Here is a 26,789-nt window from a genome sequence, read left to right on the forward strand (position 1 = left end):
TCCCCGCAGCAATGTTCCAACATCTAGTGGAAAGACTTTCCAGAAGAGTGGAGGCTGTTGTAGCAGCAAATGGGGGACTGACTCCATATTAATGACCATGATTTTGGAATGAGATGATCGACGAGCTGGTGTCCACATACTTTTGGTCATGTAGTGTATATATTCAATGAACAAAAATACAAACACAACATGTAAATTGTTGGTTCATGCAAAGTGTAAATTGTTGGTCTCTCAGATTTTGTTCACAAATTTGTCTACATCCCTGTTAGTGAGCACTTCTTATTTGCCAAGGTAATCCATCCACTCTAAAATGTGCAGTTTTGTCATACAACACAATGTCACAGAAAAATTGGGCAGTACGTCCAACAGGCCTCACAGACCACATGTTTAGTGTCGTGCAAGCGAGCGGTTTCCCGACGTCAACATTGTGAACAGAGTGCCCCACGGTGGCGGTGGGGTTATGGTATAGGCAGGCATAAGTTATGGACAACAAACACAATTACATTTTATCGATGGCAATTTGAATGCAAAGAGAGAGCTTGACGAGATCCTAAGGCCCATTGACGTGCCTTTCATCCGCCACCATCACCTCATGTTTCAGTATCATAATGCACGGCATCATGTACGCAATTCCTGGAAGCTGAAAATGTCCCAGTTCTTCCATGGCCTGCATAGTCACAAGACATGTCACCGATTGAGCATGTTTGGGATGCTCTGGATCGACGTGTACAACAGCCAATATCAAGCAACTTCACACAGCCAGTAAAGATGATTGGGACATTCCACAGGCCACAATCAACAGCCTGATCAACTCTATGCGAAAGAGATGTGTCGCACTGCATGACGCAAAGGGTGGTCACACCAGTCACTGAATGGTTTCTGATCCACGCCCCTATCTTTATTTTTTAAAGGCATCTGTGACCAACCGATGTATTCCCAGTCATGTGAAATCCATAGAGTAGGGCCTAATGAATTTACTTCCTTTGACTGATTTTCTTATATGAACTGTAACTCAGTAACATCTTTGCAATTGTTCTATGTTGCTTTTTATATTTTTGTTTAGTGTACACATAAACTCAGCAAAAAAAGAAACGTTCCCTTTTTCAGGACCCGGTCTTTCAAAGATAATTTGTAAAAATGCAAATAACTTCACAGATCTTCATTGTAAAGTGTTTAAACACTGTTTCTCATGCTTGTTCAATGAACCATAAACAATTAATGAACATGCTCCTGTGGAATGGTCGTTAAGACACTAACAGCTTAGGCAATTAAGGTCACAGTTATGAAAACTTAGGACACTAAAAAGAGGCCTTTCTACTGACTCAGAAAAACGCCAAAGAAAGATGCCCAGGGTCCCTGCTCATCTGCGTGAACGTGCCTTAGGCATGCTGCAAGGAAGCATGAGGACTGCAGATGTGGCCAGGGCAATAAATTGCAATGTCCGTACTGTGAGACACCTAAGATGGTGCTACAGGGAGACAGGGCGGAGAGCTGATCGTCCTCGCAGTGGCAGACCACGTGTAAACAACACCTGCACAGGATCGGTACCTCCGAACATCACACCTGCGGGACAGGTACAGGATGGCAACAACAACTACCCGAGTTACACCAGGAGCGCACAATCCCTCCATCAGTGCTCAGACTGTCCACCATAGGCTGAGAGAGGCTGGATTGAGGTCTTGTAGGCCTGTTGTAAGGCAGGTCCTCAATAGACATCACCGGCAACAACGTCGCCTATGGGCACAAACCCACCGTCGCTGGAACATACAGGACCGGCAAAAAGCTCTTCACTGACGAGTCGCGGTTTTGTCTCACCAGGGGTGGTGGTCGGATTCGCGTTTATTGTCGAAGGAATGAGCGTTACACCGAGGCCTGTACTCTGGAGCGGTATCGATTTAGAGGTGGAGGGTCTGGGGCGGTGTGTCACAGCATCATCGGACTGAGCTTGTTGTCATTGCAGGCAATCTCAACGCTGTACGTTACAGGGAAGACATCCTCCTCCCTCATGTGGTACCCTTCCTGCAGGCTCATCCTGACATGACCCTCCAGCATGACAATGCCACCGGCCATACTGCTCATTCTGTGTGTGATTTCCTGCAAGACAGGAATGTCAGTGTTCTGCCTTGGCCAGCGAAGAGCCCGGATCTCAATCCCATTGAGCATGTCTGGGACCTGTTGGATCGGAGGGCGAGGGCTAGGGACATTCCCCACCAGAAATGTCCGGGAACTTACGGGTGCCTTGGTGGAAGAGTGGGGTAACATCTCACAGCAAGAACTGGCAAATCTGGTGCAGTCCATGAGGAGGAGATGCACTGCAGTACTTCATGCAGCTGGTGGCCACACCAGATACTGACTATTACTTTTGATTTTGACCCCCCCTTTGTTCAGGAACACATTACTCCATTTCTGTTAGTCACATGTCTGTGTAACTTGTTCAGTTTATGTCTCAGTTGTTGAATATTGTTACAAATATTTACAAGTTTGCTAAAGTTTGCTGAAAATAAACGCAGTTGAGTGTGTGTGTGTGTGTGTGTGTGTATGTGTTACAAGTGTGTTTGTCCTTGTGATGGGTATGGATCAGTGTGTCAGTCTGTGAAGTGACCTCACCCACACATTGTTCCCAGACATCCCTCTGGAGGTTAGTGAGTGGGGGGCACCAGATCCACATCATCCACATCCTGGTCTGTCTTACCCCCAGATGAATGATACATACAGCCAGATAAGAAACCATAGGAGAAAAGGAAACAATCAGGGGAGAGCTGCTCCAGAGCAGGGAGGAGTTGAGGTGTCAACTGTGCTCCCGTAGGTGTCCACGCCGGCCCAATCTCAGTGCTCTTTGATTAAAGAATGATTTATAGGCCCGGTCGGAGAGGCTCGCTCAGCAATCCGTCTCCTGAATGAGTTTTTCTCCCAGGCAAAGGCGGGTAAATCATACCCTTGGCGCGAGATGCCTGGCTGGACAGTGTCAGCATGGCGATACGGGCTGGTGATTAAATGTTATAATCACCGCTGTTGAGCGTGCACTGTGTTGTGTCACAACTGCCCATTTATCAGACTAACAGTTAGCCTGGGGGGGCAGCGTCTATCTGATTACCCACTCCTACATCTGATCAGACACTCAGCACTTATAAATACACTGATGCAATGTTTACATTATAGATATGCTGAACTAAGACGATTCTATCAATCTACTTTATCAATATATTTATATTTATAGTCTGAGGATTCATTTCACATCATCTCGCAAATTTATCATACTAAAATCATACTAACGTCAGCCTGGAGGCAGTATCTGATCACTCCACCAAATCTGATCAGACACTTAGCCCTTAAATACCTTGACAAAGTATGATTGTATTATAAAAATGTTGATTCTTTGAATTTGTATCTAAAGGGGTTTCGTATAATGAGTCAATCAATGAACTATTGAAGTAAGTCTTTGAAGATGAATAACTAAATTAAGTTTAGTAGAAAACACACAATTTGACTTTACAAATATTGCAATCTCAGGGGTGTAGAGCAGTTTGTCTAGTTGTGTCTGGCTGATCCTAGTTCAGACTGAACGGTATCTGTTGATAATTGTCCCTATAGGCTGCTGCTTTATTTGTCATTGTAGAAGAGTCGACAGCTGCCACAGAGCTACTCCAGTCCTCGGAGTGTTATGCACTCTTTGCAAGTGGAATGAGGCCTACTCATAAGGCCTTGTGTGACAGGGTAAGATCCTTAGTTTCCCAGGGGACCCTAATTAGCGGTGAATATGTAAAAGGGATTAAAAATAACCCTTTAGGCCTTTGTGAGAGCTTTGTCCTGAAGGGGTTATGGCTAGAAGGGATCCAGCTTTTGTCAAATAAACGTCAAAAGTTGAACGTTTTGACATTTTAGTTAACCCTTTTCATAACATTAACCTAACTCTCTTAACCTGCTACGTTAATTCTCCTAACCTGCTATGTAAGTTCTCCTAACCTGCTACGTACAGTGCATTCGTATTCAGACCCCTTGACTTAAAAAAGAAAGAAAGAATGTTCCAGCCTTATTCTAAAATATATTAAATAAAATGTTTTCCTCATCAATCTACACAAAATACCCCATAATGACAAAGTGAAAACAGGTTTTTAGAAATATTTGCAAATGTATTGATGTATTGTAACAGATACCTTATTTACATAAGTATTCAAACCCTTTGCTATGAGACTTGAAATTGAGCTCAGGTGCATCCTGTTTCCATTGATCATCCTTGAGATGTTTCTACAACTTGATTGGATATGATTTGGAAAGGCACACACCTGTCTATAGAAGGTCCCACAGTTGACAGTGTATGTCAGAGCAAAAACCAAGTCATGAGATCGAAGGAATTGTCCGTAGAGCTCTGAGACAGGATTGTGTCGAGGCACAGATCTGGGGAAGAGTACTAAAAAATGTCTGCACCACTGAAGTCCCCGAAGAACACAGTGGCCTCCATCATTCTTAAATGAAAAAAGTTTGGAAACACAGACTATTCCTAGAGCTGGCCGCCCGGCCAAACTGAGCAATCGGGGGAGCAGGCCTTGTTCAGGGAGGAGATCAAGAACCCGATGGTCACTCTGACAGGGCTCTAGAATTCCTCTGTGGAGATGGTTGTTCTTCTGGAATGTTCTCCCTTCTCCATAGCACTCAACCAATAAGGCCTTTATGGTAGAGTGGTCAGACAGAAGCCATTCCTCAGTAAAAGGCACATGACAGCCTGCTTGGAGTTTTCCAAAAGGCACCTAAAGGACGCTCCGACCATGAGAAACAAGATTCTCTGGTCTGATTAAACCAAGATTGAACTCTTTGGCTTGAATGCCTATGGTGAAGCATGGTGTTGGCAGCATCATGCTGTTGGGATATTTTTAAGCAGCAGGGACTGGGAGACTAATCAGGATCGAGAGAAAGATGAACGGAGCAAAGTGCAGAGGGATCCTTGATGAAACCCTGCTCCAGAGTGCTCAGGACCTCAGTATGGGGTGAAGGCTCACCTTCCAACAGGACAACGACCCTAAGCACACAGCCAAGACAACGTAGGAGTGGCTTCTGGACAAGTCTCTGGGTGTCCTTGAGTGGCCCAACCAGAGTCCGGACTTGCACCTGATCAAGCATCTCTGGAGAGACCTGAAAATTGCTGTGCTTGAGAGGATCTGCAGAGAAGAATGGGAGAATCTTCCTAAATACAGGTGTGCCAAGTCGGTAGCATCATACCTAAGAAGATTCAAGGCTGTAATCGCTGCGAAAATGTGCTTCAACAAAGTACTGAGTAAAGGGTCTGAAGGCTTATGTAAATGTAAGATTTCAGTTTTTAAATATTTTTTTTATAAATGTGCTAAAATTTCCCCAAATATGTTTCTGCCTTGTCATTATGGGGTATATTGTGTAGATTGATGAGGGGAATTAAAAAAACAAAAAAAACATTTTAGAAAAAAATGTGGAAAGTGAAGGGGTCTGGCTACTTTCCTAATGCACTGTAAGTTCTCCTAACCTGCCACGAGAAATCAAATCTGACTATGATTTGACAAAAGCTGGATGCCTTCTAGCCATGATCTCCTGAAGGTCCAGTGTAGTCTGTGATGAGTTGTTACTGTGCAATTTTATTGTTTGTGTAAGGGGAAACCTTTTGGGGACCATGCAATCTATTTGAGAATAAATATTTGGGGCATGATCAATAATGTCTTGAAGGTATGTTTGTGGATTTGTGTCAGTGCTTGTTTGCTTAAGTTTGACAATATTTCAAATGTTTTTGTAAAATTATGCGACTGCAGGAATGCCATTTTTGTTTTCAATTGTTTCCAGTTGGTTTGTGTTTGGGATTAGACTTTGAAAGCCCTCCCTTAAGAAGATTGTCTTGAAGTAAATGAATTTGTATTTCTATTAATAATCACTGTTTATTTGTAAATGCAATGACTCACCGTTTTCTCTTCCTTTCATTTAACATCCAGTAAAAGTCATTTGTGTCATTGTTATACTGTAGCCTGTTTCAAGCAAGCAAATATAAACCTTTATTCCTTTAAATGTAGCTTTAAATGATTTTTTTTTTTTTATCTGCTTCCCCATTGTTTCCTATAAATGGGCCTAGAACCTGTGAGTGTGAATGAATTTCAAACCATTATGTTTACAAAGTCTCTAATCACAAGGTGGGATTCTGTTCCCTAAAGATGAAACTCGGGTAGTGAAAGATTCTTCCTCATAGTTGGTTAAAGACATGCTACGTAACTTGAGTATTTTTTCAACCTCCCGTTTTGGGCTGGATGTGTCAACGTGTAGTTAATACATACAGTGGGGCAAAAAAGTTTTTAGTCAGCCACCAATTGTGCAAGTTCTCCCACTTAAAAAGATGAGAGAGGCCTGTAATTTTCATCATAGGTACACTTCAACTATGACAGACAAAATGAGAAAGAAAATCCAAAAAATCACATTGTAGGATTTTTAATGAATTTATTTGCAAATTATGGTGGAAAATAAGTATTTGGTCAATAACAAAAGTTTATCTCAATACTTTGTTATATACCCTTTGTTGGCAATGACAGAGGTCAAACATTTTCTGTAAGTCTTCACAAGGTTTTCACACACTGTTGCTGGTATTTTGGCCCATTCCTCCATGCAGATTTCCTCTAGAGCAGTGATGTTTTGGGGCTGTTGCTGGGCAACACAGACTTTCAACTCCCTCCAAAGATTTTCTATGGGTTAAGATCTGGAGACTGGCTAGGCCACTCCAGGACCTTGAAATGCTTCTTACGAAGCCACTCCTTCGTTGACCGGGCGGTGTGTTTGGGATCATTGTCATGCTGAAAGACCCAGCCACGTTTAATCTTCAATTCCCTTGCTGATGGAAGGAGGTTTTCACTCAAAATCTCACGATACATGGTCCCATTCATTCTTTCCTTTACACGGATCAGTCGTCCTGGTCCCTTTGCAGAAAAACAGCCCCAAAGCATGATGTTTCCACCCCCATGCTTCACAGTAGGTATGGTGTTCTTTGGATGCAACTCAGCATTCTTTGTCCTCCAAACAAAACGAGTTGAGTTTTTACCAAAAAGTTATATTTTGGTTTCATCTGACCATATGACATTCTCCCAATCTTCTTCTGGATCATCCAAATGCTCTCTAGCAAACTTCAGACGGGCCTGGACATGTACTGGCTTAAGCAGGGGGACACGTCTGGCACTGCAGGATTTGAGTCCCTGGCGGCGTAGTGTGTTATTGATGGTAGGCTTTGTTACTTTGGTCCCAGCTCTCTGCAGGTCATTCACTAGGTCCCCCCGTGTGGTTCTAGGATTTTTGCTCACCGTTCTTGTGATCATTTTGACCCCACGGGGTGAGATCTTGCGTGGAGCCCCAGATCGAGGGAGATTATCAGTGGTCTTGTATGTCTTCCATTTCCTAATAATTGCTCCCACAGTTGATTGCTTCAAACCAAGCTGCTTACCTATTGCAGATTCAGTCTTCCCAGCCTGGTGCAGGTCTACAATTTTGTTTCTGGTGTCCTTTGACAGCTCTTTGGTCTTGGCCATAGTGGAGTTTGGAGTGTGACTGTTTGAGGTTGTGGACAGGTGTCTTTTAAACAGGTGCCATTAATACAGGTAACGAGTGGAAGACAGAGGAGCCTCTTAAAGAAGAAGTTGCAGGTCTGTGAGAGCCAGAAATCTTGCTTGTTTGTAGGTGACCAAATACTTATTGTCCACCATAATTTGCAAATAAATTCATAAAAAATCCTACAATGTGATTTTCTGGTATTTTTTTTCTCATTTTGTCTGTCATAGTTGAAGTGTACCTATGATGTAAATGACAGGCCTCTCTCATCTTTTTAAGTGGGAGAACTTGCACAATTGGTGGCTGACTAAATACTTTTTTGCCCCACTGTACATCATCTATGAGAAGAACTACTGTTGTACCTCAATTAGCCACAAAATTCCTAGGTTGAAAGGGACTATTTCTTGAAGCTGTGCTGTGCAATTTTCCCTACATTTCACCACACGTGGGCCAGCCCCCAAGCAATTCGAGTTTCAACCAATGAGCTTCAGCCCCTTGCCATATGAGTGTTAGCTAGTAAAATGCACATGATTCACCCACAGAGAGAGAGAGCAATGACATGCTGTACAAATCTGCACACATGTAACGTAGTACGTAATTTCCGGGGTCCTCAAATGGCTCGCGAGTGCTACTTTCAGTTCTACTGGCTAAAAAGTAAACAAAAGAACCAGAGAATCTCTTTAAAGTTGCTACTACCTTGTCCTTTTCCTACACACTAGAAGTTACAACACATGGTCTCTAACACTATCTCAGAGGAGTGTGGCCCCCAAGTCACCATGTTTACTGTCAAATAGAGAAGCACCAACAGTACTGAGACTAAATCGTGTGCTTTCTCTATTACTCTATAAAACCTTTCATGTCATCAAATAAATTAACATTAGTACTGCATTGAACGAAATCACAATTGACATAAAAAATACAAACTCAGATATAGGGTGAAAATATGAGAAGACAAGACATGATAATTTTTGGGGAGTACACACATGTCATGTTCAGTCCCCTTCTAAGAGAGAAAGAAGGGGAGGAGTTAAGTCCTGAGTTCTTGTGAAACGAAAGTGAACAATAGATTTTCTGTCTTGTCATATGGCACATCTAGAGAGAAGTTTGTTTGTTTTTAATGACTATTTCGCATTGCTATTGATAGTAATCTGAAATTTCTTTTTAAATCAGAAGTGGTAGTTGTGACCGGTAAGGTAAGGGGGTATATCTGATATTTTAACTTCCCAAAAATAAACAAACATTTCTATTATAAAACAACACATGCTGAAGAGAGAGAGAAACAGGATATACAGTATGTGTTATTGTGCTTGAGAGAAATAGAGAACAAAACAAATAGAAAAGTAGCTTAACGATGTGTATAGTTATGGTTTCAAACTTTTTTTTAATGCAGGCAAAATGGCAGAAGCTGGTTTTCCTAGTAAGTCAACACATCACTTTCTCAGGAGTTATTGGTTGCTTATCTTGTATTAATGTACTATATACAAACCACAGTTTAGTTAGTAGATCTATGTCATAGATTATAGATTTGGAGCAGACATGGGATTGTTGTTGAGTCTCTAACTGTTAAAAAAAACATTGTTTCCTGTAAGCATTGTCACAATAATGGAGCTCAACAGGACACACCTTCACATAAAGTCAACTCTGTCAGTGCCAAAAAGCATGGCCATGAAGTAAAAAAGGACTGTTTAATCTTTAATAAAACAGGTATCCTCTTGCAGGTAAGCCAAGGATGGGAAAAGTATGCACCTGTGTCGTAGGTCATACTTTCAATTCTGATAAGGACTTGGTAAGACAACTCACTGGCCGAGGAGACTACTGAAGTGTCACTAGCGGAGAGTGATGTCATCATAATGATCTGTCCTATGGTCAGTGACTTTGGAACTCTGGACCTTGATATACAACTGGAGGTGGTCTCAGACTACCTAGGTAGGTAATCAAGAGGCGAATTACCTGAGTACATGCTTTATTTGTTAGAGTTCTTAAACTAACCTTGTTCATCCCTCACTCTCTTGACAGCTGGTAGACCTGTTGTTCTGGTGGTGCTGCACCATGACACTTTCGACCCAGACTCCACTATACCTGCCAGCAGCAGACTAGTGACCAGGGGTGAGGTAATACTCACAGTCGATATGATTCTGAAGAGGCTAAACGTACAACCAAAGGTATAGTTACAACTTATAGCCCACTTTAAGTTATTTAGCACAGCACTTGCACCTTGCCACTTAAGAATATGCAAAAATGAATGATAATTCCCTTTTAGTGTAAGAGCTGTTTGAAAAGACCACCTGAAATGTCAGCCTGTTTTGGTGGGATGACGTTTTGGTTTGGCAGGTGACATCACCAGGTGGTAAAATAGTTAATCGATCAATAAGAATGAGAGTACCAAACCTCTCTGCCTATAACAGGTAGTTTTCAGTTTTCCCCTCCCCACTCAGACCACTCCCAGTCAGTTCAAGCAAAATTCTTGCTTGAGAAATTGCTCTTCGCTAAGAAGCTATTTTTGTTTCTGTTTGACCAATTGAATTGAAAACAATCACAGTAAGGTACTTAATTGTTACCCAGAAATGATTTGATCTTGAGATTTTTTTTTAAACTGCTGCATTGGACCCTTTAATTTTACTTGCCTAGTTAAATATCAGTTTAGAAATCTATGTTCAGCACAATGTAGAATTGAATACTATACTAATGATTCATGTCGTAACTTCTCTCTGTTGTAGCAGGAACTCACAGAAGGTAAACACTGCTCTAAATAAAATTGATATTATTAATTGCACAATAACAAAGGTTTCATTTTTAACAAAACTGAGGTATCCTCTTGCAGGTAAGCCAAGGATGGGAAAAGTATGCACCTGTGTTGTAGGTCATACTTTCAATTCTGATAAGGACTTGGTAAGACAACTCACTGGCCGAGGAGACTGTACTGAAGTGTCACTAGCGGAGAGTGATGTCATCATAATGATCTGTCCTATGGTCAGTGACTTTGGAACTCTGGACCTTGATATACAACTGGAGGTGGTCTCAGACTACCTAGGTAGGTAATCAAGAGGCGAATTACCTGAGTACATGCTTTATTTGTTAGAGTTCTTAAACTAACCTTGTTCATCCCTCACTCTCTTGACAGCTGGTAGACCTGTTGTTCTGGTGGTGCTGCACCATGACACTTTCGACCCAGACTCCACTATACCTGCCAGCAGCAGACTAGTGACCAGGGGTGAGGTAATACTCACAGTGGACTGTCTATTTAATCACAGAGGACTGCTGGACTGTCCTCGCAATAAAGAAGCAATCGATATGATTCTGAAGAGGCTGAACGTACAACCAAAGATATAGTTACAACTTATAGCCCACTTTAAGTTATTTAGCACAGCACTTGCACTTGATTGAATTGTATAAGCACTTCTTTCAATCAACTTATGGAAACCACCAAAATGACTATTGGAGGGATGCAATGAATTGTATATTGATGTTGAATTGAGTTTTCAACTGACACGAGTTGAATATATTGTACATTAAACAACAACTAAAAACAATTGTAAAAGTAATTAAACAGTTTTCCCTATTGAATGTGCATTGATTGAAACCTGAGGTCATCTGAAATAAAAATCTTCAAATGCTGATGACGCCTTGCAAATCCAATAAAAACAAACAGCTTTGATGAAATGTGAACTATCAATTTGAATTATTATTATTATTATGATCTACTATGGGTCAGAAAAGCTCAAAAATTTTGTTAAACAATCTAGGAGCTTCAAAACACTAAACTCTTGAGTCAGCCATATGGTCAATTATCTTCATTTGCAGTGTTAGACATTTTGTAAGATAAGGCAAACTGTCACATTACAGTGCCCTCAATACTGTGTAATTACTGCTGTAAGTACAGTGTAGCAAGTATTGTAATGACTCATTGTCACACTGTACTTACACAGCGCTTACAGGAGTAACCCTAAACCTAGCCCTAACACTGACCTTTACCCTAAGTACAGGGTCAGTTCAGTGTAACAATGAGTGATTACAATAGGCTACTTGTTACACTGTATTTACACAGTAGTAAGAGCACTAATGGAGATTATTTCCTGAAAAGGTATTAATAACCTATCTATTTTTAGATCCCTTCACCAACCCCATGGTAGGACCCTGGTAAAAAAAAAAAAAAAAATGATTCATGGTAAGCAGGGTCAATTATGGTTAGCATCTTCAATGAGAAATCTTCAACAAGGTCACTGTAGATTGCTCAACTTCCCAGTCTAACTTTTTCTTACGATTGGCACTTAAAGAGAGCATCGGTTTCTAATGTACAAAATCGACGCATTTCCCTCCGCTCTTTATATCTCGCCCAATACAAAGACAAATGTAATTGATGTTCAACATTGAGGTACGTTGAAATATGACTTTGACACAGTGTCCATTCAATGTGTTTTTGCTAGGTGGGCAGGCACCATGTCTATCTACATGTGCTATTAACACATCTGCCAATGACTCATTCAAATCTATATTGGGATACTATCCAACATTCAAATATCAAGCAGGATTTTCACTTTGAGATTGATCACAGGGAAACCACCACACGGTGGTTATTATGAAATAAGATGAGGGTTGATCAGATTCCTCTTTGGGTTCGGTTTCTGGGTGAGCTGATCTGACAGAGGTAGCAAGGCTAAAGAGTGTGACCAGCTCTTAGCTTTGCTACACTCACATTCTATGTACCTCTCTTAAAGTCCAGGGATAGTAAAATGCACTACTATGGCTGGTAATGATTGGGGTTATCGTGAGGAATTTTTGAGAAAACTCAAGAAACCCAAGATTGCAGCACCAACTAGTCACAATGTTTACTGACGGTCAATGACAAAATCACCAATGGAACGTCGCCCTTTCTTTGCTACACAGAGTATTAGTGCCATCAGGTGGATACATGGTTTTACTGCATTAAAACATAAAGTATACATACAGTACAAAACAACTTCAGATAGGGCTAAAATATGAGGACTGATCATGAAAAAAGCAAGTTCATTCTAGTCTACATGTTAACTTCTGCTTCCAACATACAACGAGAAAGAAGAGGAGTTCAAGGTCCGTGTGTTTATGGGTAGTTCCTATTTCGTCTAATCTCGGGAATGCCAAACAAGAGGATATGAATCGCTTTGATCATTTTTCTAACTGGAAACCAAAACTTAAATTGGATATCAACTCAACGGCCTGTTTCATGACATCGGTGTCAGAAGTGATCGGACCCTGCATCCCCGACAGTGCGTGTGCTCGGCCGGTGAGCGCGTTTCTATTAAACGTAGAGCCGCAAACTAGCGTGAGGACGCGCTCTTTGAAAGGAGGGAGTAGTGTAACGACCCTGGGTTTATAAGCGCGGAAATCGTCTGTACAGCACGAGCATGCTTTTGCCTCTCAGTCGATAGCGCGCCCGACCTCTGGCTCGAAGGTCGCGGGTTCGAGACCTGCTCCCTGCCTGTTTCATTACAATATTTTTTTGTTCATAACTGGTCGTACACGCTCCCTAATATAGCTAATATTAATGGTGCATAGCGTTTGTGTTTACAGTCTGGGTTGAGCTGCAGTGTCGGCAGCACAGAGAAGGGATTTTACATTTGTGTGACAGGAAGATTAACATAGTAATGCTAGCTAAAATGCCTAATTTATCATGAAGTTAGCATGCCAATAGAACGAACTCAACAACTGAACAAAGTTGGCTTGCACTACCTGGCTAACTAGCCTTAGCCGGCTAACGTTACTGCCAAATATCTTTACAACTAAACCTCATTGTTCTCACTGTGTTACTGCTGACTAGCTAGCAGGCTGGCTGGCTACAGTAGATAGCCCTACATGGCCACAGTCATGCTAGCTAGTGGAAGTGAGTTTGTCCCTCATGCTAGCTAGTGGAAGTGAGTTTGTCCCTCATGCTAGCTAATGGTAGCTATGTAGTGGATGTAAATTAACATTAGTCCCTCAACCTGCTGCTAAAAGATGAAGCGGCACGGCCAGAGTGAGGTAACGTTAGCTGCTGCAGAAAGGTGAAATTTGTACATTACTTTCTGTAGCTAATCTTTTGTCTGGTTGGTCCTTAGTGACTGAGTAGGACACAGTATGACATCTGAGCAGGTCATCAATGTAAGCTCCCGAGTGGCAGAGCGGTCTAAGGCACTGCATCTCAGTGCTAGAGGCGTTGCTGATCGGTAGGCCCATAGGGCGGTGCACAATTGGCCCAGCGTCGTCCGTGTTTTGCCTGGGTAGGCTCTCATTGCAATTAAGAATGAGTTTTTAACTGACTTGCCTAGTTAAATAAATAAAAATATGAACGATACAGAGAAACTCTGATATTACTTGATTACTGATTTCCCTCACACTCTCATCCTCTCTGTCATTCACAGGACCATTCAGGGTCCACTCACTCAGCCCTATCCACAAACTCTCAAGGTCCTATTTCCTCCTACAACACCCTGATGAGAAGCAAAAAGCGTGGTCCAATGACTTGGATACAGAACTCATCAGTGCCTAATGTGCCCAGCAGAGGGTCCACCAGAAGCCCTGCGGGTGGTCGGTCTGGGGGCAGCCCTGGTAGTGATGAAGGATCTCCTACCTTGACATTTTTCGAAAAACAGTTTTTCCAGTGTTTAAGGTTTCTGAAAGTTAAGCACACAATATGCTACAGTTCTACAGCTACAGTATAATTCAAAATGTGTTTGACAGTAGTCAACATGTACCATTATAGGCCATAACGAGATGCATTGTCACAGCTCAGTGATATCACTTGCAGATGTGTGTAGATCAACCAGTGTCCTGTTTATTTTTTTAGAAACAAAATTACATATGTCATTCAGTTGTGGCTTGTTAGCTCTGATAAAGACTTACTCATGTACATGTTCATGTATGTGTCTAATATTACATATCACAGTGGACTCAGGATAATAGAGAGTATTAAAAGCTTTGAAACAATAGCAGCAAAACCTAACCTAGACTAATTTCCTGGCTAGTCTTTCACTCTCAGCTTTGTAGATAAGTGTAGAATGGTGCATTGCCATTATCTGTTATTATTAATAAATACAGTGCATTCGGAAAGTATTCGGACCCCTTGACTATTTCCACATTTTGTTACATTACAGCCTTATTCTAAAATTGATTAAATTGATTATTTTCCTCAATCTACGCACAATACCACATAATAACAAAGCAAAAACAGGTGAATAAAAGTATTGTTATTATTCTACATTTTTTAAATACCTTATTTACATAAGTATTCAGACCCTTCGCTATGAGACTCGAAATTGAGCTCAGGCGCATCTTGTTTCCATTGATCATCCTTGATATGTTTCTCAAACTTGATTGAACGGCAGCATGGTCATCCAACCAACTGATTGGACATGATTTGGAAAGGCACAGACCTGTCTATATAAGGTCCCACAGTTGACTGTGCATGTCAGAGGCGTGGCATATGCTAGCGTGAGGGAGGACCGTGAGATGGCGGAAGTAGAAGCGTTGTGTTTGAAGCTGAAAGCATGTCGAGCACAGTTAACGAGAAAGGTGATTGGACAACAGTGAAGTTCAAGAATGGAACAAAAAGGGTCAAAATTGCTGTGGAAAATGAGTCTGATGAATTATTGCTTGTTGGAGTATGTTTTTTGGATAAGGATGTTATTTTTGGGAAACCCTTTTGAAGTCAAAAGGATGGGGAAGAAGGCACCGGGGGAAAATTCCATGCAGTCAAAGTAACCAGGAGTAGTATTATTTTTATTTTTAAGAATTTATTTGACCAGGTAGGCCAGTTGAGAACAAGTTCTGGCCAAGATAAAGCAAAGCAGTGCGACACAAACAACAGCACAGTTACACATCGAGTAAACAGGCGTACAATAACACAATAGAAAAAGTCTATATACAGTGTGTGTAAATGGCGTGAGGAGGTAAGGCAATAAATAGGCCATTGTAGCAAAGTAATTACAATTTAGCAAATTAACACTGGAGGGATAGATATGCAGATTATGATGTGCAAGTAGAGATACTAGTGTGCAAAAAAAGTTATTAAAAATCTAGGGATGAGGTAGGTAGATTGGATGGGCTATTTACAGATGGGCTGTGTACAGCTGCAACGATTGGTAAGCTGCTTAGATAGCTGATGCTTAAAGTTAGTGAGGGAGATATGTCTCCAGCTTCAGAGATTTTTGCAATTCGTTCCAGTCTTTGGCAGCAGAGAAGTGGAAGGAAAGGCAGCCAAAGCAGGTGTTGGCTTTGGGGATGACCAGTGAGATATACCTGCTGGAGCGCGTACTACGGGTGGGTGTTGTTATGTTGACCAGTGAGCTGAGATAAGGCGGAGCTTTACCTAGCAAATACTTATAGATGACCTGGAGCCAGTGGGTCTGGCGATGAATATGTAGCGAGGCCAAGGCAACAAGAGCATACAGGTCGCAGTGGTGGATGGTATACGGGACTTTGGTGACAAAACGAATGGCACTGTGATAGACTTCCTCCATTTTGCTGAGTAGAGTGTTGGAGGCTATTTTGTAAATAATATCGTCGAGGATCGGTAGGATAGTCAGGTTTACTAAGGTAAGTTTGGCAGCGTGAGTGAAGGAGGCTTTGTTGCAAAATAGGAAGCCTATTCTAGATTTAATTTTGGATTGGAGATGTTTAATATGAGTCTGGAAGGAGAGTTTACAGTCTAACCAGACACCTAGGTATTTGTAGTTGTCCACATATTCTAAATCAGAACCATCCAGAGTAATTATGCTAGGCGGGCGGGTGAGGGCAGAGATCGGTTGAAAAACATGCATTTAGTTTTACTAGCGTTTAAGAGCAGTTGGAGGCCACGGAAGGAGTGTTGTATGGCATTGAAGCTCGTTGGAGATTTGTTAACACAGTGTCCAAAGAAGGGCCAGATGTATACAGAATGGTGTCGTCTGCTTAGAGGTGGATCAGGGAATCACCTGCAGCAAGAGCGACATTGTTGATATATACAGAAAAAAGAGCTGGCCCGAGAATTGAACCATGTGGTACCCCCATAGAGACTGCCAGAGGTCCGGACAACAGGCCCTCCGATCTGACACACTGAACTCTATCTGAGAAGTAGTTGGTGAACCATGCCAGGCAGTCATTTGAGAAACCAAGGCTGTTGAGTCTGCCGATAAGAATACAGTGATTGACAGAGTCGAAAGCCTTGGCCAGGTAGATGAAGATGGCTGCACAGTACTGTCTTTTATGGGTTATGATATCGTTTACTTCCTTGAGCGTGGCTGAGGTGCACCCGTGACCGCTGTGCAATCCAGCTTCCTAACTGGAAAAGGTACGGTGGGATTCGAAATGGTCAGTGATCTGTTAACTTGGCTTTCAAAGACTTTAGAAAGGCAGGGCAGGATGGATATAGGTCTGTAACAGCTTGGGTCTAGAGTGTCACCCCCTTTGAAGAGGGGGATGACCACGGCAGCTTTCCAATCTTTAGGGATCTCGGATGATACGAAAGAGAGGTTTTACAGACTGGTAATAGGGGTTGCAACAATGGCGGCGGATAAGTTTAGAAAGACAGAGTCGAGATTGTCTAGCCCGGCTGATTTGTACATGTCCAGGTTTTGCAGCTCTTTCAGAACATCTGGTATCTGGATTTGGTTGAAGGAGAAGCTGAGGATGCTTGGGCAAGTAGCTGCGGGGGGTGCGGAGCTGTTGGCCGGTTTTGGGTTAGCCAGGACGAAAGCATGGCCAGCCGTAGAGAAATGCTTATTGAAATTCTTAATTATCGTGGATTTATCAGTGGTGACAGTGTTCCCTAGCTTCAGTGCAGTGGGCAGCTGGGAGGAGGTGCTCTTATTCTCCATGGACTTTACATTGTCCCAAAACATTTTGGAGTTAGAGCTACAGGATGCAAATTTCTGTTTGAAAAGGCTAGCCTTTGTTCTCCTAACTGACTGTGTGTATTGGTTCCTGACTTCCCTGGAAAGTTGCATATCGCGTTGACTATTCAATTCTAGTGCAGTCCACCACAGGATGTTTTTGTGCTGGTCGAGGGCAGTCAGGTCTGGAGTGAACCAAGGGCTATATCTGTTCTTAGTTCTACATTCTTTGAAAGGGGCATGCTTATTTAAGATGGTCAGGAAATTACTTTCAAAGAACGACCAGGCATCCTCTACTGATGGGATGAGGTCAATATCCTTCCAGGATACCCGGGCCAGGTCGATTAGAAAGGCCTGCTCGCAGAAGGGTTTTAAGGAGCGTTTGACAGTGATGAGGGGTGGTCATTTGACCGCGGACCCATAGCGGATGCAGGCAATGAGGCAGTGATCGCTGAGATCCTGATTGAAAACAGCAAAGGTGTATTTGGAGGGCAAGTTGGTCAGGATAATATCTATGAGGGTGCCCATGTTAACGGATTTAGGGTTGTACCTGCTGCGTTCCTTGATCATTTGTGTGAGATTGAGGGCATCTATCTTAGATTGTAGGACTTCCGGGGTGTTAAGCATATCCCAGTTTAGGTCACCTAACAGAACGAACTCTAAAGATAGATGGGGGGGCAATCAATTCACATATGGTGTCCAGGGCACAGCTGGGAGCTGAGGGGTGTCTATAACAGGCAGAAACAGTGATAGACCTATACCAGGCGGAAACAGTGAGAGACTTATTTCTGGAGAGATTCATTTTTTAAATTAGAAGCTGATTGGGCATAGACCTGGAAGGTAGCCTGCAAAGATCTGTCATATCTCTGCAGTAGATTGCAACTCCAATCCTTTGGCAGTTCTATCTTGATGGAAAATGTTGTAGTTGGGGATGGAAATCTCAGAATTTTTGGAGGCCTTCCTAAGCCAGGATTCAGACACGGCAAGGCCATCAGGGTTGGCGGAGTGTACTAAAGCAGTGAGTAAAACAAACTAGGGAGGAGGCTTCTAATATTAACATGCATGAAACCAAGGCATTTACGGTTACAAAAGTCAACAAATGAGAGTGCCTGGGGACATGCAGGGCCTGGGTTAACCTCCACATCACCCGAGGAACAGAGGAGGAGTAGGATGAGGGTACGGCTCAAGGCTATCAAAACTGGTTGTCTATTGCATTGGGGACAGAGAATAAAAGGAGCAGATTTCTGGGTGTGGTAGGATAGATTCAGTGAATAATGTACAGATGGGTAAGGTATGGTAGGGTGCGGGTACAGTGGCGGTAAACCTAGGCATTGAGTGACAATAAGAGAGGTTGCATCTCTGGACGCACTAGTTATGCTGGGTGAGTTCACCGCATGTGTGGGAGTTGGGACAAAAGAGGTATCTGAGGCATGTTGAGTGGGACTAGGGGCTCCGTAGTGATCTAAAACAATGATAACTATCCTTAACAACAGTATACAAGGCATATTGACATTAGAGAGAGGCATAAAGCAATCACAGGTGTTGATTGACAACAACAGCTAATCAGCTAAGACAACAACAACAGGTAAAATGGCGATGAATGGGCAGAGAGGGTCCGTTAACTACACACAGGGTGTGAGTTCGAGGCTGGGGCTGACAGATAAACAAAATGGAGTACCGTGATTAATGAACAGTCCAGCAGGTATCAGCTATGTAGCCAAGTGATCATGAGGTCCAATGAACAGCAATAGATGAAACAGGGAAGCCGCTAGGTAGTCGTTACTATGCTAGCAAGCGGGAGACACGGCTTTCAAACAAACGTTAGCAGGCCGGGCCTAGTAGAAGCGTCGGCTCTGACGTCCGGCAAAGGCCGGTTGAGGGCACAAAGGATGGAATTACGTCTGCAGACCAGTCGTGATGGAACGGCGGGGCTCCGTGTCGACAAATAGTCCAGGCCAGTTGGTAAAATAGGTATTGTAGCTAGAGTAATTTTGTTTGCTACCGGGGAGATGCACATGGCTCGCGGATAATTGGTGCTAGCTTCTGGACAAGGGTGTTAGCCACTATAGCCACTCCGTAGCAGCTAGCTAGCAGTGATGATCCAATGCAAAGGTCCAGGGCTTACGACAAGAATCCGGTGGTGTAGTGGATTCTAGTCGTGTTAGTGAAGAGTTCGGGAGGCATCAGCTGTGTAGCCGAGTGATCATAGAGTACACTGAGCAGGCCGGGAGATGGGCCTGGCTCAAGGCTAGCTTCGGTGCTGGGCCACTCGGTGGCAGCTAGCTAGCTGGGATGATCAGGAGTAATGGTCTAGGGCTTAGGGCAGGAATCCGGTGTTGTAGTGGAGAAAAACAGTCTGATATGCTCAGGGTTGATAACGCGCTATTCAGACTGGCAGGCTGGCAAGAATTATCCAGGCTAAAAATGTCTGGTGTCTGTGCTAAAGGTAAAGGCCGCTAGCAGTGGCTAACAATGACTAAATAGCTAGTAGTTAACTGGTTAGCTTCTGGTGGCTAGTTGCTGATGGAGGTTCTGGCTATATGTTCTAAAAAAATAGCAGATCCGTATCACATTGGGTGAGGCGTGTTGCCAGAAGGTATATTTAATTTAAAAATGGAAAAAGAAATTGAAAATACATACAAAAAATACAAAAAATACCAAATTTACATGGGAGAATGACAAACAATGTCTGCACTGCTACGCCATCTTGGAAAACGTTGTATGGTGTTGATATCATGTGTATCTAAAGAGGAAAAGGAGCGTGCATTGTGGCTCGTGAAATGATCGAAGCATGAAGTGAATATCTTTGATTTTCGGAGCAGGGCACCGGTTAAAGGTGTTATCTCTGGCGTCCGTTGGACATAGATAAGCAATATCTTAGGCAAAAAATTCCAGGAGTAGTTAATGCATGTCGCTTGACCCGTATGGAGACCCGTATGGAGACCCGTATGGAGACCCGCATGGAGAATGGGGAAAAGGAGCAAAGTTTCTGTATTATTGATGTTTCATGAGTTTTTACTACTCTATGTAAAGTTGGGATGTATAAGATGTAGAGGATGTAAACACCGTAAGACCGTTTGTGCAAAACCCACTGCAATGCAAGAAGTGTAAAAAGTTTGGCCATGTGTCAACTGTTTGCAGACGGAAGGAACATGTTAATTGAATAGTCTGTGAATGTAAAATATTGCAACTGTAGTGGGGATCATATTTCATTCCATGAGTGCCCTATTAGGGTGAAAGAGGTTGAGGTGTCAAGGATCAAGGCTGTACAGCAAATATCCTATGTGGAGGTGGTGAAGAGTGTTGAAGGGGCAGAAGGCCACAGTTCTGAAGAAGATATGGTGGTGGATGCACCACAACCAGTTGCAAATGTTATACGTCAATCAAGTGATCTGGATACACTTATTGTGAAGAAGATGGATTTGGTAGCATTTATAGCCACAGTTATTAATTGTACAGCACAAGTGTGAGAGATGCAGACTCGGTCTCAACTTTTAAGTCTTTATTGAAGACTCATCTCTTCAGTAGGTCCTATGATTGAGTGTAGTCTGGCCCAGGAGTGTGAAGGTGAACGGAAAGGCACTGGAGCAACGAACCGCCCTTGCTGTCTCTGCCTGGCCGGTTCCCCTCTCTCCACTGGGATTCTCTGCCTCTAACCCTATTACAGGGGCTGAGTCACTGGCTTACCAGGGCTCTTTCATACCGTCCCTAGGTGGGGTGCGTCACTTGAGTGGGTTGAGTCACTGATGTGATCTTCCTGTCTGAGATGGCGCCCCCCCTTGGGTTGTGCCGTGGCGGAGATCTTTATGGCCTATACTCAGCCTTGTCTCAGGATGGTAAGTTGGTGGTTGAAGATATCCCCCTAGTGGTGTGGGGGCTGTGCTTTGGCAAAGTGGGTGGGGTTATATCCTGCCTGTTTGGCCCTGTCCGGGGGTATCGTCAGACGGGGCCACAGTGTCTCCTGACGCTTCCTGTCTCAGCCTCCAGTATTTATGCTGCAGTAGTTTGTGTCGGGGGGCTAGGGTCAGTCTGTTATATCTGGAGTATTTCTCCTGTCTTATCCGGTGTCCTGTGTGAATTTAAGTATGGTCCCTCTAATTCTTTCTTTCTCTCTCTCTGAGGACCTGAGCCCTAGGACCTTGCCTCAGGATTACCTGGCCTGATGACTCCTTGCTGTCCCCAGTCCACCTGGCCGTGCTGCTGCTCCAGTTTCAACTGTTCTGCCTGCAGCTATGAACATTTTGAGATATCAGATGATGTAAGAAGGGCTTAATAAATACATTTGATTTGAAGAGTCCCAAATGTCCAAGAAGCTGGACATCATTATATCTGCAGCCGAGATGTTTTTGGGCCTCAAGACTTCAAATCAAATCAAATGTATTTATATAGCCCTTCGTACATCAGCTGATATCTCAAAGTGCTGTACAGAAACCCAGCCTAAAACCCCAAACAGCAAGCAATGCAGGTGTAGAAGCACGGTGGCTAGGAAAAACTCCCTAGAAAGGCCAAAACCTAGGAAGAAACCTAGAGAGGAACCAGGCTATGTGGGGTGGCCAGTCCTCTTCTGGCTGTGCCGGGTGGAGATTATAACAGAACATGGCCAAGATGTTCAAATGTTCATAAATGACCAGCATGGTCAAATAATAATAATCACAGGCAGAACAGTTAAAACTGGAGCAGCAGCACGGCCAGGTGGACTGGTGACAGCAAGGAGTCATCATGCACGGTAGTCCGACTTAACGGCAGAAGCACTGCAGGGACTACTACAGAAATGTCCCGCCATCACAGGATCTTCTGAGCCTGTGTAAGGAACTGATTAAAACAGAAAAGCAGGCTGATTTAATTAACATTTAGTCACTAATAGTTTGTACAATAGTTTATAATTTAGTTATTTTTTACCGCGCAATTTTTTCCTTTTTGAATTCTTATTATCCACCTGTACAGTAGGTGGCGGTACGCACATAATTGTTGCGAACGCCATGCCAACCCAATGGTCACTCTGACAGAGCTCCAGAATTCCTCTGTGGAAATGGGAGAACCTTCCAGAAGGACAACCATCTCTGCAGCACTCCACCAATCAGGTGACCAGTGACCAGATGGAAGCCATTCCTCTGTCAGTAAAAGGCACATGACAACCCACTTGAAGTTTGCCAAAAGGCACCTAAAGGACTCTCAGACCATCAGAAACAAGATTTTCTGTTCTGATGAAGCCAACATTGAACTATTTGGCCTGAATGCCAAGTGTCACATCTGGATGAAACCTGGCACCATCTCTACGGTGAAGCATGGTGGTGGCAGCATCATGCTGTGGGGATGTTTTTCAGGGGCAGGGACTGGGAGACTAGTCAGGATTGAGGCAAGGATGAACAGAGCAAAGTACAGAGAGATCCTTAATGAAAAATCTGCTCCAGAGCGATCAGGACCTTAGACGGGGGCAAAGGTTCACCTTCCAAAAGGACAACAACCCTAAGCACGCAACCAAAACAATGCAGGAGTAACTCTGGGACAAGTCTCTGAATGTCCTTGAGTGGCCTAGCCAGAGCCTGGACTTGAACCCAATCTAACATCTTTGGAGAGAGCTGAAAATAGCTCTGCAGTGACGCTCCCCATCCAACCTGACAGAGCTTGAGAGGATCTGCAGAGAAGAGTGGGAGAAACTCCCTACAGTTGTACCCAAGAAGACTCGAGGCTATAATCGCTGCCAAAGGTGCTTCAACCAAGTACTGAGTAAAGGGTCTGAATACTTATGTAAATGTTATATTTGCAGTTTTTTTATTTATTTATTAAATTGCATTTCTAAAACCTGTTTTTGCTTTGTCATTGTGGGGTATTTTGTGTAGATTGGGGATTCTTTTTATTTTTTATATTTAGGGTAAGGCTGAAACGTAACAATGTGGAAAAAGTCAAAGGGTCCGAATACTTTCCGAATGTACCGTATGTCATAAGTGTTTCCAACGTAGGTTTAGAGATAGCTCTGTAATTTCCAATGCTAGAGACCTGGCAGTGTGGTGCCAGGATAATAACCTCTCCATCAACATGATCAAGACAAAGGAGATGATTGTGGACTACAGGAAAAAGAGGACCAAGCACTCCCCCATTTTCTTTGACGGGGCTGGAGGCATCTGCTCGGACTCCGACTTCAAGGCACTACAGAGGGTAGTGGGTAGGGCCCAGTAAATCACTGGGGCCAAGCTTCCTGTCATCCAGGACCTCTATATCAGGCGGTGTCAGGAAGGCCCTAAAAATTGCCAAAGACTCCAGTCACCCTAGTCATAAACTGTTCTCTCTGCTACCACACATCAAGCGGTACCGGAGCGTCAAGTCTAGGTCCAAAAGGCTTAACAGCTTCTACACCAAGTCATAAGTCTCCTGAACAGCTAATCAAATGGCTACCCGGACTATTTGCATATCCCCCCCATTTTTACGCTGCTCTACTCTGTTTATTATTGATGCATAATAACTTTACCTCTACCTACATGTACATATTACCTCGATTACCTAGACTAACCGGTGCCCCCACACATTGACTCTGTACTGCTACCCCTTGTATATAGCTTCGCTACTGTTATTTTATTGTTGCTCTTTAATAAAACCTTTTTACTTCAGTTTATTTTAGTAAATACTTTCTTAACACTTCTTTTTCTTAACTGCATTGTTGGTTAAGGGCTTGTAAGTAAGCATTTCACTGTAAGGTCTACACCTGTTGTATTCAGCGCATGTGACAAATATAATTTGATTTGAAGGTGAGTGTTGAGCCAATATCTTCTCTGTAAATATCTGCAGATCCAGAGGCATCAGGCAGTAGGTCCTCTGTTTTCCTGGCCAAATTAATTGTGGTAGAAAATTCTAATGACATTCTGATTCATAATCTAGCTCTACTGGACTCCCATCCTGAGCCTGCCGTTGGCTTGAGCTGGAGCTTGCTGTTATTTAAGTCCCGCCGTGGGACTATCCTGGTGTTGCATACTTCAGTTGCATTGTGGTCACTTCTCGCTCTGTGCTGTTCCTCCCAGGACCCCAAAAAACGTGGCAATGGTTGGCGTGAACCCACATAGACCTCTCTGCAACCTTGACTGCTGTCTGGGTTGTCAGGAGCCCCTGGAATGGACCAGTCCAGCGCTGTTGGTACCAAGTCTCTCTGATGGGTCCTCGATGACCACCCAATCTTCTGGCTGCAATTTGTGGAGCTGTCCTCCTCTTTGGTTCAGGCAAAGCTGCTTCTGTGACGGGGTGAGTGACTGGTTGCCGGGAAGTCAGGCACAGCAGAGCAGAGATGGGTGATAACTTTAATATACACCCTGGCCCAAAGGCACAGGCGAGGCAGCACAAAGCACAACCACGGTAACATGAACCGGATTTAACAAAACAAGAGGGTAATATACATTTAGTCTGATGAGGGAATGTGAACCAGGTGTGCGGGAAAACAAGACAGAACAAATGGAAAATGAAAGGTGGAGCGGAGATGGCTAGAAGACCGGTGACGTTTACCACCGAACGCAGCCCGAACAAGGAGAGGGACCGACTTCTGTGGAAGTCTGACAACTTCAGAGCATTGTTAAGTGCAGTACAGAGCATAGTAACTTGCGATTCCAGCATCCAGCAGTGTACTTGACAGCTTTTCGACCTGTCCTTAAGAAAAATGTCATTATGCAATCATTCATTCGCAATCATTCTGGTATTGTGCGCGTCCACACATTAATTCATGGGGTACCCCCTCATTTGCTTAGTTCTTTAACAGTATCTACATTTCTTAACAGCAGTCAACTCTTAGCTCAATCAGTTAACTAATTCCAGGCCTATTTTAAATTCAATTTGGTTCACTTAAATTCAAATCCAAAAGATCAGTCAACTCAATTCTGCTTACTTAAATTCAGCGCCCTTTTGACACATTGGCTCACTTCCCCAGGCCCTGCACCTTATTGCAGATCAGAAACATCCTGTAGAGAAAACAACATGTTTTTTAACAGAGACATGATGTTCAATAAAATAGCCTCCCAACAAGTTTTCAACCAATTTAGAGGTGAAGAACCCATGTTGCCAAAGTCATTCACTACCCGAAATGCATACCTGCTGCCAGTATACATCGGAACAGTATCCTTAAACAAAATGCATGCACAGGTGAGAGCAAACAATTCTGCAGCTTGGGATGACAGATGTGGTGGTATATTTAGCACTCTCTAGGGAAGGCAGCCATAGTTAATGTATAAGACACTAGTGGTTCTCCTTCAGTACCCCTGGAAACCACTGTATCTTGTCATTCATCACCATCTTGTGGTCAGAGAGTGTCTGTACAACCTCAGCATAGTCATGCAGCCAGGCTCTACAATAGCCTGCCATTCCTGCGTGTCAACACAATAGTACCAGTCAAAAGTTTGGACACACCTACTCATTCCAGAGTTTTCCTTTATTTATACTATTTTCTACATCTACATGAGGAAAGGAAGCTCCAGAGTTACCTCTGCTGCAGAGGATAAGTTCATTAGATTTACCAGCCTCAGAAACTGCAGCCCAAATAAATGCTTCAGAGTTCAAGTGACAGACACATCTCAACATCAACTGTTGAGAGGAGACTGTGTGAATTAGGCCTTCATGGTCGAATTGCTGTGAAGAAACCACTACTAAAGGACAACAATAAGAAGAAGAGACTTGCTTGGGCCAAGAAACGCAAACAATGGACATTAGACCAGTGGAAATCTGGCCTTTGGTCTGGAGTCCAAATTTCAGATTTTTGGTTCCAACCGCCGTGTGTATGTGAGATGCAGAGTAGGTGAATGGATGATCTCCGCATGTGTGGTTCCCACCGTGAAGCATGGAGGAGGAGGGGGTGTAATGGTGTGGGGGTGATTTGCTGGTGACACTGTCAGTGATTTATTTAGAATTCAAGGCACACTTAACCAGCATAGCAACCACAGCATTCTGCAGCGATATGCCATCCCATCTGGTTTGAGCTTAGTGGGATTGTCATTTGTTTTTCAACAGGACAATGGCCCAACACACCTCCAGGCTGTGTAAGGGCTATTTGACCAAGAAGGAGAGTGATGGAGTGCTGTATCAGATGACCTGGCCTCTACAATCACCCAACCTCAACCCAATTGAGATGGTTTGGGATGAGTTGGACAGCGGAGTGAAGGAAAAGCAGCCAACAAGTGCTCAGCATATGAACTCCTTCAAGACTGTTGGGGAAAGCATTCCAGGGTAAGCTGGTTGAGAGCATGCCAAGAGTGTGCAAAGCTGTCATCAAGGCAAAGGGTATATACTTTGAAGAATCTCAAATATAAAATATATTTTGATTTGTTTAAAATATTTTTGGTGACTACATGATTCCATATGTGTTATTTCATAGTTCTGATATCTTCACTATATTCTACAATGTAGAAAATAGTAAACCTTGAATGAGTAGGTGTTTCCAAACTTTTGACTGGCACTGTA

The 26,789-nt window shown here is 43.2% G+C and overlaps 2 protein-coding genes and 1 long non-coding RNA gene across 8 annotated transcripts in view; 2 read left to right on the top strand and 1 right to left on the bottom strand.

The window, feature by feature from the left end:
• Positions 1 to 26,789, bottom strand: part of LOC109865502 (heparan sulfate glucosamine 3-O-sulfotransferase 2-like) — a 40,591-nt gene that overhangs the window by 11,080 nt on the left and 2,722 nt on the right. The window lies entirely within an intron of this gene.
• Positions 8,576 to 11,199, top strand: LOC116355484 (uncharacterized). Of its 6 annotated transcripts, none has more exons than XM_031799554.1 (7): positions 8,576 to 8,732; positions 8,930 to 8,956; positions 9,258 to 9,465; positions 9,556 to 9,701; positions 10,257 to 10,272; positions 10,361 to 10,570; positions 10,661 to 11,199. In XM_031799554.1, the coding sequence occupies exons 3-7, from the start codon at positions 9,390 to 9,392 to the stop codon at positions 10,867 to 10,869; spliced, it is 657 nt and encodes a 218-aa protein (XP_031655414.1). In that variant the 5' UTR covers positions 8,576 to 8,732; positions 8,930 to 8,956; positions 9,258 to 9,389; the 3' UTR covers positions 10,870 to 11,199. The 6 variants fall into 6 exon arrangements, with proteins under 6 accessions (XP_031655414.1, XP_031655419.1, XP_031655417.1 ...); XM_031799559.1 differs by having other exon boundaries at positions 10,260 to 10,272; XM_031799557.1 differs by having other exon boundaries at positions 8,589 to 8,732; positions 9,244 to 9,465.
• LOC116355485 (uncharacterized) lies at positions 12,494 to 14,604 on the top strand. The gene is made up of 2 exons (XR_004204496.1): positions 12,494 to 12,606; positions 13,914 to 14,604. It is a non-coding gene; the product is annotated as an uncharacterized LOC116355485 (long non-coding RNA).

This window comes from Oncorhynchus kisutch, linkage group LG20 (genome assembly GCF_002021735.2).
Source record: "Oncorhynchus kisutch isolate 150728-3 linkage group LG20, Okis_V2, whole genome shotgun sequence".
Classification (NCBI taxonomy): Eukaryota; Metazoa; Chordata; class Actinopteri; order Salmoniformes; family Salmonidae; genus Oncorhynchus; species Oncorhynchus kisutch.

Bases quoted from the DNA above. Each gene is read 5' to 3' on its own strand.
- LOC116355484 (XM_031799554.1), top strand. From the start codon at position 9,390: ATGATCTGTCCTATGGTCAGTGACTTTGGAACTCTGGACCTTGATATA. The intron at 9,466-9,555 runs GTAGGTAATCAA...CTCTCTTGACAG, and splicing joins GGTGGTCTCAGACTACCTAG to CTGGTAGACCTGTTGTTCTG. The intron at 10,571-10,660 runs GTAGGTAATCAA...CTCTCTTGACAG, and splicing joins GGTGGTCTCAGACTACCTAG to CTGGTAGACCTGTTGTTCTG.